At 37.1% G+C, this 16,669-nt stretch overlaps 1 protein-coding gene and 1 long non-coding RNA gene across 4 annotated transcripts; both read left to right on the forward strand.

The window, feature by feature from the left end:
• Positions 1–9,127: 9,127 nt before the first annotated feature.
• Positions 9,128–11,009, forward strand: LOC110877700 (60S ribosomal protein L35a-1). 3 transcript variants are annotated; one of them, XM_022125891.2, is made up of 4 exons: positions 9,128–9,288; positions 9,382–9,610; positions 9,704–9,746; positions 10,766–11,009. In XM_022125891.2, the coding sequence occupies exons 1-3, from the start codon at positions 9,221–9,223 to the stop codon at positions 9,743–9,745; spliced, it is 339 nt and encodes a 112-aa protein (XP_021981583.1). In that variant the 5' UTR covers positions 9,128–9,220; the 3' UTR covers position 9,746; positions 10,766–11,009. The 3 variants fall into 3 exon arrangements, with proteins under 3 accessions (XP_021981583.1, XP_021981584.1, XP_021981585.1); XM_022125892.2 differs by having other exon boundaries at positions 10,769–11,009; XM_022125893.2 differs by lacking the exon at positions 10,766–11,009 and having other exon boundaries at positions 9,704–9,749.
• Positions 11,010–15,404: 4,395 nt separating this feature from the next.
• LOC110874340 lies at positions 15,405–15,770 on the forward strand. The gene is made up of 2 exons (XR_002555856.2): positions 15,405–15,530; positions 15,596–15,770. It is a non-coding gene; the product is annotated as an uncharacterized LOC110874340 (long non-coding RNA).
• The last annotated feature ends 899 nt before the right edge of the window (positions 15,771–16,669 follow it).

Here is a 16,669-nt window from a genome sequence, read left to right on the forward strand (position 1 = left end):
TGGACTCATCTACTGTTGAAAAACCCGATCCCTATGATTGGAGTGCTAAACTTGGATTAAAGCAAGCTTTCTTGTGTTCCATGTGTATATAGCATCAAAATGTTTTCAGAAAATCAAAATAAAGCCTTAAAAATAGTTAAAATTGAATTTTTATTGTTCAATAAATCTCTAAAGTCTGATGAAACCATTATTTCCAAAACACAAGCAGAGGTTCCTGAGTAGATTTTAGCAGCTACCACTGCTCCTCAGACACCTGCTGCTGAGCCCACTGCTCAAGGTGATCACAGCAGCAAAACAACTGTTGTGAAACCCACACCTAAATCCACCAAAATAAAAGAAAATTCAAAAGCCCCTCAAACCTACAATAAAGGCAACTCTGGAAGATGAGATCCCAGAGCAACTGCCAGTGACAACACAAAAGTCACTATAAACCACTGCTGCTACTTCCTCACAGCAGGTGGTAGAAAGGTCTCAACCCATGCCTCAAACTCCTCCTGCTTCTTCTCAAAAAGAACAGGTTGTAAGAACAGGGACACCAAATTATGATGCTCTGGAATCACTTGATTTCATCATCCACAGTCCACTGCCCGGGACAAATTCACTTTCAACTCCCATCATCATTTCAAAAATACCACCATCAATAATGACCTTGTTGCATGCTTTGGATATAACTCAGACATAAATCAGTTCCTCTCAACCACCTATCACTGAGAGTGTACTCCAACAAGTGACTGAGTCTGATGCTTATACCTCTTCTATCCCAGCAACAACTGAGGAGGTTACACCCCTTGAGTTACAAGTAACTCTTGGTGGTAATCCAAGTGAAGCAGCCACTACAAGTGCTTAACCCACTGGTTTGCATTTGGACAGTGGTTACATCAATAAGACTTCCTTGGAGGCAATTCCTTCTATAGCACCTCTGACATCCACCAGTGGATCTGTTTTGACCACTGGCAACATCAAAAGGTTGTCAAGTGTTGAAGGAAGAAGACCCCAGTACCAAGAAAAAGGGGCATCAGTGGTTAATGTTTGGAGTACACTCCCTACCTCAACCACTGATAAAACCACTGCTAGTGGGAAATCAGATGATCCCATTAAATTGGGTAATGGTTTAGAGTACCTGGAATTGACGGAACATGTTGAAAAACTGGATACCTCTATTGCAGAAAACAAAGAAATGTTGCATCAGTTGTTGAAAGTTCAAAAGGTGCAACCCACTGCTGTTCAACTCAAGCACCTGCTCCACCACAAGCACTTGCTGCAAATGAGTTATGGAATTTGTTTCAACCCCTGCACCTATCTTCGAAAGAGTTGATAATGCCAAAAAGGGGGAGAAAAATGACTCTGAGGAAAATCTTTCAGTAACTTCTGCTGAAACATCTGTCAAAGAAAAGGAAAAGGGAGGTGATGAAACCCTGAAAATTCAAGCAGATGATGAAGATACACAAATGAGGATCGTTCAAAGTCAAGTCAATTCAGCTGGTCTCAAAACCACTGCTGATATTAAAAGGGTAAGGGATGAGAGCAGAGCTTTGGTTGAGAAAAAGATAGTTCTGCAAAAAGAAAAAGAAGAGGTTGGTGCTTCATTAAAGAAGAGTCCTGTTAAAAACAAGGCAATCAACCAGTCACTACTTCAACCACAACTTCTGTTCCCACAAAATCAATTACACCTCCACCATTAACAACATCCGTCACCTAAACAAATGCCTCCAATACCATATCAACACACATCACAACCACTGCCATCCCCACAACTTGCTGCAATCCTTTATCAAAGAAGGAAACAAAGCAGATGGACGCAAAAATACCAAAAGAAGACCAAGCTCCAGAGAAATATATCATGAAGATAGTTCTTCAGACACTTAGATCAGAACTACAAGAAACAGCAAAATCTCAAGACACTGCTCAAAGTGGTCATTACAAGGCCAAAATCTCCCAACTCATCAGGAAATAACTCTCTCCCAAGAAACCCGTCTGGATTAAAAGTACTAAAGTGGATGTCTGATCAAAAGACCCACGTACTGACCTTGTTCAGATCCAACGGAGAAGTGAAGTACATATCAAGGAAAGAAGCACTAGGCCTTAGTGTTGAAGATTTGCAGGATCTCCTTGAACTTACACTGTGTAGGGATGAAGATGACACAAGTTCCAAGGATTTTGAAGAAGAATTTAAAAGGCAAGCTCATGAACTACTGATGAGAAATAAAAGTCCAGAATAATGAAGGGTTTTGGCATTATCTGTTCCAGGGGGAGATTGTTGGGATTGAACCCTACCAGAGGAACATATAATGAAAGCCAAAACCTGATCACAACAGTGGACTCATAATAAGCAGCTGTTTACACTTGGCTTTCCCCTTGACAGTGGTAGTCTAACAGCTGATGGATCTTAAGTACTGCTCACTATAACAGCTGATGAACCAAACACTGATGAAATTCTAAAGACTGCTGAAGACAAACACTGTTGCTCTATCTACTGTCGTTTCCTAAGTACTGCTGAAGACACAAGCACTGTTCATTCAAAGACTGATCACCTTTGAAGAAAGCATAGATGCTCAACATCAGTGCTCAGGCTACAACAGCGGAACGTGAAGCAGTTGTTATCTCTTGTTTTGTAATATACTTATAATCAGTTGTAACACCCCGAAAATGGGTTTGGTAATCAGACTCCGTTAACACTAAAAGATGGGTAAAATACCGTTAGTGGTAAAAGTAAACCCGGTGAATATTAGGAATTTAATGGATAAACCTAATATTAAATCAAAAGTGAATAAATGCTTGAGAAAATAAAGTTATGAAAGGCCCGAGTTAACGGGACTTAAAATATAACGGGTTATAACTTCCCGAACCTATTAAGTTAACTAGGGATAATTAACCTAGTTACTAGTATGAGGCTAAGTGATAAATGGTAAGTTATAGCTTCAAATGATCAAAACAAAACATGGGGGACTAAGGTTGCCTAGTGAAGAAACTTGTTTTAATTAAATCAAATAATAAAACACAACACACACTAAGAGTGTGTGTGTGTATGCGTACGATCAGGAGGGGCTCCAAGGAGCCAAACCCTAACTTGATCAATTACATCAAATTGAGGATGGATTCTAGCCCCAAATCATTGCATGAACACAAATTCATGATCACCTAAGCTAAGAGATCACAAGGTATATCAAATTTTGTAATTTGGTGATGTTTTGAATTCATGGTGAACATCAAAAATCGAAATTTCTGTGATGAATATTGTATACATGATTGATATTGGGTTGAATCTATGACTAGAAACAAACCCTAGATGCAAACTTGTAGAATTGTGCCACAAACTAGTGATTAGCCAATTACCCAAGTATGAGCCAAGTGGGTTTTGTATATTATGATGAACACTCGAATTAGAGTGTTAAATTGATGAATAATTGATGTTATGATACTAGTACTAGGTGTAATTCATGAACACTAGACATGGAGGGTTGATTTTTGATGTAAATCTTGGTGAAAATAACTAGTTATGAACTAGTTAGTAAATATGTAAAACTATGCACTTTAGGTGTTTGATAAAATGCCAAGGAGAAAGCCAAATGTTGAAATTTAGAACGAAACGCTTATTTGAATAATATGGCTAGTTAAATGAAATACGAAACAAGAAGAGTTCTAATCATCATGTTGATTTAGACTTAATGTTGTAAACCATGTGATTGAAAGTAGTTAACCTTGATAAACTAAGTTAACTAATCATGAAGTCGAATAGTAGCTTCGACATAGAAAATAAGTGAGGTGGAATAGTCGTGATTGTTAATGACTAACTTAACCGCCTTGTAAATGATGACAATAGTTTGACACTTGACAAGCTAGGTGGGAGCTTGTGGATGAAGCGGGTCAAACAGATCAAGAACGAAAGGAAAAGCATGGCATGGATGCGAGGTAAGTATATCTTACACTAGTCATAAAATTAGAATATTCTTTCGTCGTATTAGTTACGAAAAAGACAAACATTTAATTGAGATATGATGTTCCGACGTGTAGTCGTACGGAACAAAATAATCAAATATGATAAGGAAACGCGATGATGGCTAAGAATGATTTAAATCTGAAATTCGAACATGTTATGATGAATGAAACATGAACTTTTAATGGTTAACATATAAGGTGAATCATAATAATCATTAAGGGCGAAATGATAACTTGACAATCTGAAAATGGTAGTTGGTCATTTAGACCGAACGGGTCAAAAGGGGAAAGTGTCACCCTTTGACAATATCGACTAATGGGTTGTCAAGTTGTGTGATTTCAGAAAGTAAATAGCAAATGGATGTTTACATCGCTACCACTTAGCAACCATTGAAGCAAGGTATTGAGATGGGTCAATAAATTGACCCGAGCCAGGTATGTATAGTGATACAACTCATCATGTAGAAATTGGAATTCTATAATAGTTAGACAAGGTCAAACAAGATGTTCGGTCATCTTTTAAGTAAGGCAAATGAATTAAGTTATGCTTAAGGTGTTTTAGAAACATCTTGATTTCTAAACAAAATATAGTTAAAAGGTCGGAATTTGGGATCAAACATGCACTAATAGTCCTTCGTCGTAAAAGAAGGACTACAATTGACTAAAACGACCTTGTAAGCGAGATTGAGCAAACAATCCATAAAGGTTGTTTGGAAATAAGTGATAAGATGAAATAAATACTTCGATTAAGTATAAAAAGCAAAAGACGTAAAATATTGGTCAAATGTCTCTATAAAGAGTCTTTGCCGTAAAATGGTGATTCGAAGTGTAAAATTTGGAATGATTAAATCACCACATTGAATCCACCACAATTATGGTTGTGGTGGAAGGTCATTCGATAAGAAATATGGACATATGTATTTAGAAACGAGTGAAACAGATTGGTGCTTAGAATATGCTTAAATACCCTTAGCGGGTCAAAATGAGCATATGGGTAAGAATGGGTTTAAGAAGGTATATAAACCTATAATTTGAAACCCATTATGTTAAACATTGTTGAACTTGATAGGTTTATGAGAAATAAGGCTCAACAAATTTGTTTGTTGAGAAAAATCAAACGGGTCAAAATTCGGTAAAAAGGTAATAAGCCGAAGACTTAAAAGCCTGAAGTTTTATTAAACCGGATGTTGGATTTTAACTCCATAAGGTGGAGAGTTAATTTACAATCACGCAGGAAGAAACGGTAGGTCAAACTGTCAAGCGGTTGAAAGATACGAAGGATTTCGTGTCTAAAACGGCAAATGGAAAGGTTGGATGCAGGGGCCACCGTAACTTACGGTGCCACCGTAAGTTACGGTGGAGCTACTATGGTTACGGTAGAATACCCCTGAGTTACGGTGGAATATTTGACATTCAGGGGCTACCGTAAATTACGGTACCCACCGTAATTTACGGTGGACCCTGTAATAAAAGTATATTTTAATTAGTTTCGCTTCGTGGACTCGTTTAGACATGTTTTTAAACCCCGAATGACTAAAGCATTTCATGTTTATGAAATGTAGGTACTTTTGGATGCCGGAAGACGATCAAGCTCAACGAGGAACCGAACACGAAAAAGATACACGCTTCCGCACTTTACATCGTCATTAATTTTAAACGACGAAATCTGATCACGTTATGTCAAATGACTTATGATTTGTAAAAGCTTTAATAAACCCGTATTTCCGACGTATATGTAATCCAAATTACATGGCCGTTTTTCGTATATTTTACGTTAAAAACTTGATTTTTAAGAACGGGCGTTACATCAGTTGTTAACATCAATAGTTTGTATAGAACAATGTTTATAGGTTGTTAGATGTCACTATCATGGTGATGTCAGCTGAGATGCTTCAGTGGTTTGGTGTGCCTACAAATGGAGCAGTACCCTGTACTGTTACATTTGATTGACTGAGTGGATTCTTCTTCTCCAGTCCAATCCTTTCATCTTGTGCAACCAACCTTGGGGTATCAGGCTGAGGGGGAGCTTAGTATTGTAAGCATGCTTGTAATCTTTTGATTTTCATTGTAATCATTCGACTTAATGGGAAAGCATGTGTTTATCAAATTATTCTCTTCTTCGATTGTGTTTACAAAGTTTGTTTCCATTTCCGCTGTACTTTACATTGCTTTATATTCATTGATTTGTCAAATTCTTACAAACAAGCACAATCATGACAGCCTCCAATCCTAACACTTTTACCATCCCTGAAGATGTTCTTGGTCTGTTTGTTCTTAGTCGTGATTGGTAATTTCAAGAATTTCTAGTTTGATAAAAGTTTCATCTTTTTTGGTTTGTTTTGTTTGTGGTGATAATTTTTGTTTTGTTGTAGATGTTTATAGATTCAATGAAGGCAATCTAGATGATGTTTATAGATTCAATGTTGTTTGTTTGTTTTTCATTCAGTTTACTTTTCTCTTAAACGTGTTTTGATGATAATAGCAATTTGCTGATTACGATGACGGTTACTTTGATAAGCAACAAACCGGTGTACACATGTGGAGGTTGCGGGTGCAACACTTCAAGGTTGGTAGCATATAACTAAGTATTTTTGTTTTGTTATTTTTTTGGAACATTTTGTTTGCTTTTATGTTTTAGATTTTAATGTGTTAATATAGCGTAGAAGCGGAATAACAGTACAATTGACACCACATTACACAGACTGGACATAAATTTTTCATGAAAAACCGGCTAGTGCTTTCAGAAGTTAATAATCTGAATTATGTTTTGCTATTAAGATGTTTGTAAATTGGTTCGTTGTTGTTAGCTGATGTTGAGATTCTTTAATCAGTGAAAATCTGGTGCCATATATATACAAGTGAAATCTCATGTTTTGTTTGTTTTATATTTTATGTTTCCAGTCAAGTTGAATGTAATTGATATGTTTAGGACCAATTGCAGATGTGATAAGGGCTGAGTTTTTATTGCAAATTGCATTTTAAGGTAGAATTCAAAAGATCATGGTTTTAAGGCAACTATGTAAGTTGTTTCTTGAATAATAGATGCCTTGGATATATGAAACATTATATTAATTTGTTACGTTTTATGTTTTGTAGTTTAGTCTGCCAATTTGGTTGAATCATCTTTGCCATTCATACGGAGTGACCGAGAAGATGTTAAGGTCTACAGATCAGGGTGGTTACTCCCAATTCTCGATTGTTGTTCACTCAGAAGTTAAGGTACTTTTACCATCCGTGGAGATGTTCTTGGTCTGTTTGTTGCTTCAAGTTGTCTCGATCTCATTGGAGTTTGATAGGTGGCTTTGAGAGGTATGAAAAACAAAATTGTTAAATTTTGGCAAAATGTGCTTGAAAGATGATAACCTAATAGTTGAGGTTATCATTCTACAACTTCGGTAAATTCAGGGGTGTTTTTCAAATAATGCTTCCTAGATGTTTGAAGACCTACAAATGTCCAAAGAAGCAGCACTGTGGACATTTGTCGTGATTTGTCGGTCTTTAAAGTTCTAGGAACCATTATTTGAAAACACCCCTGCATTTATTGGAGTTGTAGAATGAGATCCTCCACTGTTGGGTTATCATCTTTCAAACCCATTTTCCCTAAATTTATCAATTTTTTTTCATGCAGGGATATAACCTTTTTTTTAGTATTTGAGTTGGCCGATGACCCATGTTCAAGGGTGCCTTATCTTTCAGAATATACGAAGATTGCCTCTTTGTTACCATAAGGTTAAATTTTAAATTAATATGGTCTCATTCGTTAATAAGCTTATAATTATACTTAAGAAAGTATGAACAACTAATATATAATCATTAATGCACCTAATGACAGCAAACCATAAACAAAGCAAGAAGATATGTTGCGAGGATACATCTGTTATCAATCTCAGGTATTGATTTTCCGTTGCTAATTACGTGTCAATATAAATCTGATTCTTATGAGTAAAGTTATATTTTCCGTTTACATCTCAGTTGAGCAAGAAGAGAGGAAGGCACAAAGGATGTGAGCAAGAAGAGAGGAAGACACAAAGGATGTGTCAAACACAGTTCAGATGATACAGGTTCAGGTAATAAGAAGAAACCATCTGTTGAAGAAGCAACCAATGATAGTGTTTTGGTGGAAAACATTGAGGGGTCGGTGACATTGTCGAGGGTTGTCAGGAAATGCTACGGGGTCGGTGACGTGTTTTGGTGCAACCACGTAGCATTTCCTGACAACCCTCGACAATGTCACCGACCCCTCCATGTTTTCCACCAAAACACTATCACTGGTTGCTTCTTCAACAGAGGGTTTCTTCTTATTACCTGAACCTGTATCATCTGAACTGTGTTTGACACATCCTTTGTGTCTTCCTCTCTTCTTGCTCACATGAACACGAAAGATGTTATATTGAACATGAGTAATAACACATATCAGTGTTTATTTGTTTGTATGTTTTATTGTATGTAAGACTTTAAGTTGTGGACTAAAATTTTGTTTAAAGCATTATGTACTTTTCAAGTTTTGTTGGTTTATTATAGTGTTTTCGTTTCATTCATTAGTATTTGTTGGTTTAATATTAAATATGTATTTTTTATTCATATTTTTTGGCATGTAATAAATGAATCGCAACCGCAATCAATTAATGAATAAAACTTAAAGCACTACGTAATTATGATTGTTTTCATTGAAAGATTGATATCATGGTCTAATTTCATTATCGATTAGCATACGCTGTTAGCAAATTTAAAATGTTCATATCATTTGACATTTCAATTAGCAAATTTAAAATGTTCATCATTGACATTTCTTATTTTCTATCTTTTAAAACATTATATACTTACGATTTATTTGATTTAAAATTTTATCTAATGGACTAAAACAATCCCGTGTGTTACACGGGTCATAAGCTAGTCATTTAATATAAATGGGTTAAACTGGTCAACCCACCAACCCAACCAGGTTGCCACGAACCCATTTAGACTAAACCTAAATCCATAAATTTCATGTTAGATTCGTGTCCTGTTTTCAAATCATGTCAGAAATTCACACTCCTACTCAAAACCACATCAACAGAGTTGAAACAAGTCACAAAACCTTGTATAAATTTAACAAACCAATTCTGAATCCAGACCTAACACATTATTCGAGTAATAATATTATCGGCCCATAACTTACCATACAAAACCCTAAATCCAGGCCCATTTAACCTTGACAGATATAAACCAACATTCTGCAGTTGTCATCTAGGGTTTACACTTTCTCATCGGCGCAGTGTTCACGAATCCTACAGGAAAATCGAAAATGGTGAAGGGCCGCCAAGGTGAACGCGTCAGATTGTACACTCGAGGAACAATTCTCGGCTACAAAAGGTTCATTTTACTATCATCAATTCATTTTTCCATTCAATTTCAACAATTGAAACCGATCGGTTACTAATAGTTGCAAATATGATCATTAATTAGGTCAAAATCGAACCAGTATCCGAACACATCATTGATACAGATTGAGGGAGTGAACACGAAGGAGGAGGTGTCATGGTACCAAGGGAAACGTATGGCGTACATCTACAAGGCTAAGGTGAAGAAGAATGGATCGCATTACAGGTGCATTTGGGGGAAAGTTACCAGGCCTCATGGGAATACTGGTGTTGTTCGTGCTAAGTTTAAGTCCAATCTTCCACCTAAATCTATGGTAGTAAAAGTTTAGAGATTGTTTTGTTTTGTGTTTGACTTTTTGTGTTTAGATTTTGACTCAAGTTTTGTTATTTTTTTTTCTGTTTTGCAGGGATCTAGGGTTAGAGTGTTCATGTATCCAAGCAACATTTAAGGTATTATTACAATCTTTCTACTGTTTATACTTTATTGTTTTGTAGAATTTTCTTGTTAAATAATTATAGGATAATGCTGTTTGGTTTTATAAGCTGGTTTGTTTGCATTGATTTTTAATGTATAGTGATTGCAATTTTAGTTTGTGTGAAGAGTTTTTGTTATTATATTTTGTGCTTCTTGTTGTCACTTGTCACATTGAACACATATAGTACTGTCAACATGATTTTTGTAGTATGAAATATGTTTAAACCCGTGTTGTAAGAATCGCTAGGCGCTAGTCGGGCCATGGGGTACCGACTACCGATTAATCGGGATTAATCGAAATTAATCGGATTGAGATTTTTATATGTAATTTTTAGTTACATATGTACACACACATTTTTATATGTAGTTTTTTAAAGTAGACATGTTTTAACCCCCCCTCATAGACCCATTTTTTTTTAAGTAATTGGAAGGAAATTTATAAGATTTGGTCAAAATTTGGCCGACGCCTGGCCAAAATAGGACCGCCATTGACTGCCTAGCTATTAATCGGCCATTAATCGTTGAACCTCCGATTAATCGGAGACTAGTCAGGATTTTTACAACCATGGTTTAAACTTTTAATCACCTTCACGTGTCGTTTTTGTTTATTGTATTAGTGGTTTGGGCTAAAAAAACTAAGAAAAAGTATACTAGATTGCTTCATTTTATGTAAGTTTATTAGGGGCCTGATTAATAGAGGTGTAAATAGGGTTACCGGAGAGAAAAAAACTTGTGTTTTTATGGTTACATGATTTTTTAATGTGTCTTATCCAAGTCGATAGATATGAGTTTATAAGGTAGTTTTCAACTTAATTTTGGTTTAAAGTAAAACGGCCTTTGTGTGTGGTAGACATGCTTCGGACAATGTTGATGTTACAAGTTACCTGTCTTTTATAAAATTTACACAAAACGGTAAGGTAAATGTATTAATATTTTGTAGTATAAATATTGTGATTTAGGGCTGAATAATTGATGTATTTTACCAATGTTGCAGTAGAACAAGAAGAAAGGAGGTGGTTGTTGCTGGTGACCAGATGTTTTTCTCAACAATTCTGCTATGAGTTTTAGGAATTTATGCATCTTTTCATTGATGACAACATCGATCATTGTCTTTGTGTTCTAGTACAATTTTCTCTTTAATTTTAGTGATTTTTACTTTTCAGAATGTTATATTATAATCTTTGTTTTGATTGTGGAATCTGTGATTTCTATGGTTCGGCTCTTTTTTAATTTTGAAATACTTTGTATGCAAAAGCAGCCAGATTAGTCTTAACCTTTGGTGTTCACTGTCTACTTCGTTGTGATGGAAATTCTGAGCTAAGCAGGTTGGTTGGTTTGGTTACTATTCTACAAAGTCGCCCTATTTATAATTTGCTATATTTGGTTCCCTAGCTCCAGAGGCTGTGGAATTCCTAAACAGGGTTCAACGGGTTGTGAATAGTAATCTCTCAACCTTTAAGGGTCGTTTCGTCTTTAGCAGGATTGGTTTTGCAATTCAAAAAGGGGGTTGCGGCGCAACTTCCACTTGTTTGTAATTTGTTGGCGTTTTAATGAAAATTGATATAAATATTTATAGCTATTAAACTACAGAGTTTTCCTATTTAGTGTATGATCTTGTAATATCTTGGGTATGCTTAAAATCATGTTGGAAGAAAATTTTGTTGGCGACAATTTTTTCTTTAATGAGTGGTTACTTTTGTCATCATCATGCTTCTAAAAAATAGCTGAAGTTTTGCTCCTAGACTATTCGATGCGAAGCAATGTTGTAGAAGGCGTTAGACGCTAGTTGGGCGGTGAGGTACTGTCTAGGGATTAATCGGATTGGACTTTTATATATAATTTTACATTTTTTTAATAAATATGTAGTTAATTTTATACTTTTATATATAATTTTACAAACTGTCTAGGGATTAATCGGATTGGACTTTTATATATAATTTTACATGTTTTTAATAAATATGTAGTTAATTTTATACTTTTATATATAATTTTACAAGTTTAGGAACCATATGTAAACTAGTGAAAGATAGAGGGGGCTAAATATCAAAATACCCAAACTTAATACAACCTAAATACCTAATATCCACCCACGTTCTCCGTAAGCCGCCGCTTCCTCATCTCCATCGTTTTCATCAGAACCAACAAGAAAACACATACTCTATAACCAATTTCGCTTCTTCTGGTTGATTAATTCTTCAATATTGTTCGATTTTGCACATTGGAGACAAGTGCAGATCAGATTTAGGTTCTAGTCAAGGTAAGAACTCGTTCTAATTTGACTGTACTGTTCCGATTTCAACTCATTTTGATCCAATTTTGACCTCATACTTAATCGACTATGCCCGATTTAAAGCGATTTTTGACCGATTTTTACGAGTTTGACCGATTTGGCTATTTCTGGGCGATGGACCTCCAATTACCGCCTAGGCCGATTTCTGCAACATTGATGCGGAGAGGCTTGAAGAAAGAGCATGAAGCGTCATGTGACAGCCACATTAGCAGGTGTGTAAAAAAGCATGGTGGAATGGGCTTGAATGTAAAAAACAAACAAGTAAACATTAGCAGGTGTGTAAAAAAACAGGGTGGAACGGGCTTGAATGGGGATGTTTAAAAAAAAACAAACAAATTTCTAAGGATGTAAGGGGGTGTTTCACTCGAGGGGTGTAGCCCCCTTTCTACCCTATTTAATCGTACTTTGCTAGGGCTGTAAACCAGCAGAGTCGAGCCGAGCTAGACCTAGCTCGAGCTCAGCTCGAGCTCGAATTTCAAATCGAGCTGAGATTTGAGGCTCGAGCTCGGCTCGATTAGAATTCGAGCTAGCTCGGCTCGGCTCGATCTAGCTCGAACTAACAAAGAACCGCAAAATTTAAACTTAAAAAGCCTTCAAAATGAATATCATCATAGCCTAAGGGCCATAATTGTCATTTAATCTAACCATATGGCTAAATATGCAAGTAGAGATAGTTAATTCACTTTCTACATTGTCTTTTACTTTCTTTTACAGGGGAAATACTCCCTTAGTTTTTTGTTTTCTAAGCGATGTGGGACAAAAAATAAGGATGTAAACCTTATCGAGCTAGCTCACGAGCTCACGAGCCGAGCCAGGCCAAGCTCGAGCTCGGCTCGTTTACAAACCGAGCCGAGTCAAGCTGGCTCGTTTACAACCGAGCCAATTTCGAGCCGAGCTTTCTTCGAGCTTTTTTCGAGCGAGCTGCGAGCCACGAGTTTTTTGAACACCCCTATACTTTGCTATGTCAACTCCCCTCTTTACCCCCTATTTTGAACTCAAATGTAAAGAGTGATACATAAGACTATGGGGTATGGGGGCTTGGGTTGGGGCGTGGGTTGGGGGAAAACGCCCAAGCCACCACCCCAGGTGGGCTTGGGTTGGGGCGTGGCCCAAGGGGCGGGAGTTTGAAGCCGGGCATGGGGCGGGTCTAGCAAGGTGACATGGCGGGCTCTCAATGGCCAAACCAAACTAGCCGTTGGCCAACGACCATGTTAAAAAAATTAATTTTTTCACTATAAATATCACACTTCAATTCCTATTTTTACCACATTCAACCACAATACACTCCACATCTTCTATAATCATCTTCAATTCTCCTTCTACAAAACGAAAAACTGCATCCTCATAATCGTGGTTATGACCCGAACAACCCGTTTGCATTCCAAGAAAATAATCCTAGCCTACCACCCAATCGTCCAATGCCTCGTCCATTTTTAATACACTCCCCTATGCCCCTGAAGCGAGTTATGCATCGTATATCGGGAATCGTTTGTTTACTAACTTCCCACACACTGACGATTCTATACCTAGCCCGTTTCCACAAACGCCCATCAACCTTTCGCCAACCTCCATCAACCTTTTCCAAACCGAAACCTTCCCCGAAACTCAACCACCCAACGATGGTCCTTCCGCCTCAATAGTTCCCAAAAAGAGAAGTCATAAGAAAAAAACCGAGGTGGAGAAAGCACTTGAAACCGTTTAACGAAAACAACAAAAATGGGTCGTTAATGAAGAACTTGCATTGGCGAGGGCTTGGTTTCAACAATCTCTACATCCAACTTTAGGTATTCTTAAATATTTTGTAGCCCTTATTTTAATATTTATGGTTATTTTTTATATAACTTTGTAATATATTAAATTTTGTTTTTATTAAAATAGGAAATTCTCAACATCGAACCCATTTGTGGGAAGCGGTTAGTAAAACATTCCATGAAGAAATGGGAAGCGAGGCTTATCGTGAAAACGATAACTTATCCTCGAAGTGGAGCGAGATAAGTGGCCAACTTACAAAATTTAGTGGTTTTTAAATAAAGCAAAGAAAAACCCAAAAAGTGGTGAAACCGAAGCCGACATTGTGACAAATGCATTGGTTACATTCAAAACAAATGTGAGGAGCGACTTCCGTTTCATGCATTGTTGGGAGATTTGTAAGTTCCATCCAAAGTGGGCGATATCCCCAGTGGTAGCGAAACGAACACGTCTTCCAAAAGGTCAAGGGCCTCATCCCAAACCCAATCTGATGCACGAGATCAAGAGTTTGAGGACCTTTTGGATGATTCGCCAAACCGGCCTGAATATGGAAGAGATGCCGCAAAAAGGCGCGCTCAAAAATCAAGACTGGGTACGGCATCGCCTTCAGCTGGGAGTTCGGGCTCGCGTAGGGGAATATACAGCGATCAGTTGGATGACATTACATGCAAGTTAGATACATTCAACGTATTCCAACAACAAAGGGCCGAACTTTGAAATAGCAAAGATGCTAGAGATGCCCTGAAACAAAAACGGGATGATTTGAAATTTCTATCCCAACCCATTGATCACCTAGAGGGTGACGAGTTGCAACTAATCTTGGAGATGAGAGAAGAGATAAAGAACAAATATAAGCGTTAGGAATTTTTTTATGTAATTTTCTTTATTTAAAAATATTAAAAAAAATTAAATTTGTTGTTTTAAAAAATATTCAAATATTCAGTTTGGGTCAGCCCAGCGAAGCCCACCCAACCCCCGCCCCAAACCCCCGCCCCACCATACCGTCTTCAATGTGGGTCAGCCCAGCGAAGCCCCCCAAGCCACGTGTCAACCCATGCCCCAAACCCCCGCCCCACCATACCCCACGGTCTAAACACATTTTTTTCTTAAAAAGAAAGATAAAAGTGTTGAGTGATTAGAAGAGAGTGGGACCCATCATTAACCCCTACCTCTTTTTTTCCCTTGTACGGTGGGTGACTCTTCCCCACTTGAATGGGTTTACCGCTTGGTGAAGGGGGTTGACGGCGGCTCAGAGCAAGCAATCAAATTTAAACCCAAACAGGGTCGGCCTAGAGTAAGTGCCGGGTGGGCGATCGCTCTGAGCCCAAATCGAAAAATGTTAAAGCCCAACTATAGAAGTAGAATTGTTTTGAAGCTCAACCGTTTTTGTCAATCAAATTCAAAAGCCCAACTATTTTAGTCTGTAATGGATTAATGACTTGGCCCAAATCAATAAGCAAACATAATGGATTGATGAATAGGGCCCATCCAATCCACCATCTCAACCCTTACCTCTAAAATTTTAAAAAATATTCTAAATATTCACTCCATCCTATCCCCTATTTCATTTTTCTAACCCTAAATTCTAAAAAGAATGTACAGTAACTTTTCATGTATGAAAAGTCCACTCATCTTTAACCATCTCACCACTCCCGCCCATATCATCTCTTCTCCCGCCCATCTCATCTTCTCCCGCCCTCGTTCTTTTCCTTTCCACCAGGTATGGTTTACAATTGCATCTCGGATTATGTGCCCTAATTTGAACTCTAACACTAAATTCATTAGGGCTTTTGTTCAGAAGAATTACAAGGAACCGAAGAAAGCAAACCCCAGGTTGCCCATTCTCATCCGTGAGTGCAGCGACACCGACCCTCAGTTGTGGCATGATTTGGTATTGATCTTAAACTGTTGTTTGTAGTCTGATGGTAGTGAAAATGGATGGTATGATATTTGATATTGATCCTATTCATTTTATTTCGTCTTGAATTTCAATGGTACTGGTATTGCAATAGGCAATGATAACCATGGTTTAGGGATGTTTTGGATAATGTCATATACAGATGCTCATTGAAGCTATTAGTTTTTAATGTGTTCACATCTGCAGATCATTATACTATTGGATATATTACAGGTATCCCACTTATTCTACTATAAAATTAGCGGAAAATATATATTGGTTATGTAACGGGTCAAAACATGCAAGGCGAAATGTTTAGGTTGGGTTATTTAATGGGTCAAAACATGCAAGGATAAGTTTATTTAACTGTATATATTTAACCCGTTAACAATAAATCTTAACACGAGATCAACTTTTACATAATATGGTTGAAATTGTTGTCTTTAAGACTTTTGAAAATGAATAAAAGGACAGGATTACTGGATTGAGTTGGTTATTTTAGACCCATTAGCCATCACTAGATTAGAGTCGGCTATTTTGGCGCATCGACTATTTAACGGTTGCAAGCGAAATTGTTTTAATACATACATCCCCAATTCAACCTGTTGAGTTTCTTACCAAAAAAATGCTCATTTGATCCATGACTCAACATGCCACTTTTACCACCTCTAGCAAGGGTATATCATCATGATACACACATCTTATTATTTGAGTCTTCAATTCAATTCATAGCAAGGATGCTCATTTGACCCATGACCTTATGCAGGTTCTAAAATTTTGTAATAGAGTATTATGTGATACCTTGTTCCTAAATATGATCGGATTGTAATGAACCGAACAAATGCCAATCGAATGCGTCACCACCAGGCACAACGCTCAGGGTTTCTCCACTAGTTTTCTTTAAAATTCAAACCGGACTCTTAAAAAGGATTATCCATTATTCTTATAAAAATGGCCAAATA

This window comes from Helianthus annuus, chromosome 9 (assembly GCF_002127325.2).
Source record: "Helianthus annuus cultivar XRQ/B chromosome 9, HanXRQr2.0-SUNRISE, whole genome shotgun sequence".
Classification (NCBI taxonomy): Eukaryota; Viridiplantae; Streptophyta; class Magnoliopsida; order Asterales; family Asteraceae; genus Helianthus; species Helianthus annuus.